The sequence below is a fragment of the Calonectris borealis genome, chromosome 4, assembly GCF_964195595.1.
Source record: "Calonectris borealis chromosome 4, bCalBor7.hap1.2, whole genome shotgun sequence".
NCBI classification, from domain to species: domain Eukaryota; kingdom Metazoa; phylum Chordata; class Aves; order Procellariiformes; family Procellariidae; genus Calonectris; species Calonectris borealis.
In genome coordinates, this window is record NC_134315.1 from 2,081,372 (window position 1) to 2,085,136 (window position 3,765).

The window sequence follows — 3,765 nt, forward strand, 5'->3', positions numbered from 1 at the left end:
GCTGGCCCGGGGTACAGCTGTGCCCCCCAAAAAAGCAGCTGTGCAGTGGGGTGTGTGCCGGCGTGATGGGACTCCAAGTGCCAAAGGGTATCCCCAGCCCCCCTGGGGGCTTTGGTGGCCTTGGGGTGACACTGGCTGTCCTGTGGTGTTCCCTGGGCGCCCGGATCCTCCTGCCTATTTCAGAGCCAAAGCCACCCTGGGGGGGACATGAGGGGTGTCCACTCCAGGGGCAGGGTGACGTGGGGGGGGTCTCCATTCCAGGGGCAGGGGGACATGGGGGGGTCTCCATTCCAGGGGCAGGGGGACATGGGGGGCGGTCTCCATTCCAGGGGCAGGGGGACATGGGGGGGTCTCCATTCCAGGGGCAGGGTGACATGGGGGGTCTCCACTCCAGGGGAAGGGGGGCATGGGGTGTCCCAACTCCAGGGGAAGGAGGACATGGGGGGTTTCCACTGCAGGGGAAAGGAGACTTTGAGGGGACACCGCAGCCGAGGGCAGGGGGACATGGAGGGGACACGGAACGCCCGCCCCGCCGCCCCCGGACAGGGCACAGGGCGATGCCACCGGTCCCCGCCCGCCCCATCCCGCCCCCCGCGGTCTCCTCAGGACGGACGAGAGTCCCCCGGGGGTGGGGGGCTGGCGATCGGGGCGGCCGTATAAAGGCGGGCGGCACGGCCCCGAGCAGAGCCCGCCATGCCGGCCCCGGCCCCGCCGCCCCCCGCCCGGCCCGGCCAGGCCTTCACCATCGCGGCGCTGCTGGGACGCGCCTCCCCGCCGCCTCCCCCGCCGCCGCCGCCGCCGCCGCTCTGGGGGCCCCCCCCGGCTCCCGGCCCCGCCGCCGCCCGGGTCCTGCCGCCGCCGCCGCCCGCCGCCCCCCGGCCGCTCTGCGCCGCCTGCTGCGGGGTCCCGCCCGGCTGGGCCGCCCGGCTGGGGGCAACAGGTACCGCCGCCCCCCCCGGACACCCCGCACCGGGCCCCCCCCTCCGCCTCTCCCGTGGGGACAGCTCCAAATGGGGACCTCCTTCCAGGTCCCCAAGGGGGGACCCCGCTCAAGGAGACCTCTCCCAGGGGGACATCTCCAAACATCTCCTCCTTCCATCGCTCCAAGGGGGGGACCTTTGGTCACCTCTCCAAATGGGGAACCCCGCTCAAGGGGACTTCTTCTGGGGGGGGCCTGTCCACCTTTCCCATGGGGATGTCTCCAAATGGGGACCTCCTTCCATCTCTCCAAGGGGGGATCCCTCTCAGAGGGACCCTCCCAGGGGGGACCTTCTCCACCTCTTCCATGGGGACACCTCCAAATGGGGACCTCTTTCCATCTCTTCCAGGGGGGACCCTTGGCTACCTCTCCCAGAGGACCCCTCTCAAGCGGGCTCTTTCCAGGGAGACCCCTGTCCACCTCTCCCATGGGGATGTCTCCAAATGGGGACCTGAATCCACCTCTCCCATGGGGACATCTCCAAATGGAGATCTCCTTCCATCTCTCCAAGGGGGGACCCCTGCCCACCTCTCCCAGGGGACCCCTCTCAAAGGGACCTCTCCCAGGGGACCCTTCTCCACCTCTCCCACGGGGACACCTCCAAATGGAGATGTTTTTCCATCTCTTCCAGGGGGGACCCTTGGCTACCTCTCCCGGGGGACTCCTCTCAACGGGACTTCTAGGGAGACCCCTGTCCACCTCTCCCATCGGGATGTCTCCAAAATGGGGACCTGAATCCACCTCTCCCATGGGGACATCTCTAAATGGGGACATCTTCTTCCACCTCCTCAAGGGGACCCCCTCCAAAGGGAATGTCTCCAACAAGGACCTGAATCCACCTCTCCTATGGGGACATCTCCAAATAGGGATCTCCCTTCACCTCTCCAAGGGGGGACCCGTGCCCACCTCTCCCAGGGGACCCCTCCAAAGGGGATCTCTTCAGGGGGACCCATGCCCACTTCTCTTGAGACACCCCCAAATGGGGGACCTCTCTCCCAAGAGGACCTTTTCCAGGGAGACGACCCCTGTCCACATCTCCCAATATCTCCAAATGGGGGACCTCCTCTGCCTCCTCCCAAGGGGATATTTCCAACAGGGACCCTCTTCTGCCCCTCCAAATGGGACCCTCTGGCCTCTCTCAGGGGGGCATCTCCAAATGGAGCAGCTCCTTCTACCTCTTCATGGGGACCCCCTCCAAAGAGATTCTCTACAAGAGGGACCTGTATTCACCTCTCTAAGGAGATCCTCTCTAAATTGAGGACCCTCTCCCACTTCTTCAAATAAGGGACCCCCTCCAAGGAGACCCCTTCTGCCTCTCCAAAGGGGACACCTCCGAATGGGAAGATCCTTTCTGCCTCTCCAAGAAAGGACCTTCCAAGGGGGGACCCCACTTTAAAGGGGACCCCTCCAAGGGCTCCTCTCCACCCTGACCTCTCCTCTCTCTCTCCGCTCCAGGCTTCCTGATCTCCAAGTGCTGCTTCCCCATCTTCAAAGCCAAGACCGGCAAAACCAAGCGAGTCCGGACCATCTTCACCAGTGACCAGCTGGCCCGGCTGGAGAAGGAGTTTGCACGGCAGCAGTACATGGTGGGCACGGAGAGGTGCCTGCTCGCCTCCTCCCTGCACCTCACTGAAGAGCAGGTAAGCCCCACCATGCTCCATCTCCACCAGGTCCAAGGAGGCTCCCAAACCTGTGTGCCAACGGGTGGGACCTGGGCCATGCTCCTCAGCCTAGGGCAGGAGCCATGTGGGATAGTAACTGCAGATAATGTACATTAAAAGGATGGAGGATCACAGATTGGGAAACTGAGTCACAAAGTGGCTGTCCTAGGGCCATGTGGAGGGGTCAAACTTGTGTCCATCTTAAGGCTGGATCTTCTCCACCACTGCCAGGTTCCAGCTCACCAATGCAGGCTCAGCTTCTGGGTTGCAGGGGACAGTTTTCCATCTTGCTAGGGACAGAGCGTGGCAGGGGACCTCTGTCCTGGCCAGCCAGGGGATGTCTGAGGCTGTGGGCACCTAAGGGTTTGTGGAGTGTCTGGGCACCGCCTGAGCCACGGGAGTTTAGCAGACCATGAGTCCAGACCATGGACTGGAGTTTAGCAGACCATGGAGAAACCAGGCTTGAAAGCTGAGCTTTACCTCTTCCTAAGGTGAAAGTCTGGTTCCAAAACCGGAGGATCAAGTGGAGGAAACAAAGCCTGGAACAGCAACAAGCCAAACTGGCCAAAATGGGTTTGGCCACCCCGCAGAGGAGCCCCGACTCTCAGAGCCACCACAGTGAGGAGGACAAGGACTTCCCAGCGGAGTCGGAGGACGGCCAGGAGGACACAGCCTCCTCCCCGGGCTCAGGGACGGCACCTGCACAGACTGTGGCAAAGAGCTGCTGAATCGCCCCTTCAGGCTGCTTTTCCGTGTGTATTATATGAATGTATCATAGCTGGCAACGTATCTAATATATACAGGGCACCAATTATTTTTGCAGTGCAAAAATAAATTATTTATGCAACTCTTGGGCTCATCTTTGCATGAGGAGGAGGAGGAACAACACATGCCTGCAGTGGCAGCAAGCGTTCAGTGGGGGCTTGTTCATGGGAGCAAGCCCTGGAGGTCCAGGGGAGGGGAGGCCACCTGCACACCCCACCCACAATCAGTCCCATAGCCAGGCTCGTCCCAAAGGCGCTGGGTGCTCAGATACCTCCTTGTGCTCTAAAATAGCTCAGGACCTTCACAGAGCCCAGGTCTTTGTAGAGCACCTCCATCTCATGGTCCACCCATCTTTTTGCC

General features: G+C 62.2%; 1 protein-coding gene across 1 annotated transcript; it reads left to right on the top strand.

Moving 5' to 3' along the window:
* Positions 1 to 693: 693 nt before the first annotated feature.
* LOC142082381 (uncharacterized) lies at positions 694 to 3,368 on the top strand. The gene is made up of 3 exons (XM_075150504.1): positions 694 to 940; positions 2,435 to 2,619; positions 3,132 to 3,368. The coding sequence occupies exons 1-3, from the start codon at positions 694 to 696 to the stop codon at positions 3,366 to 3,368; spliced, it is 669 nt and encodes a 222-aa protein (XP_075006605.1).
* The last annotated feature ends 397 nt before the right edge of the window (positions 3,369 to 3,765 follow it).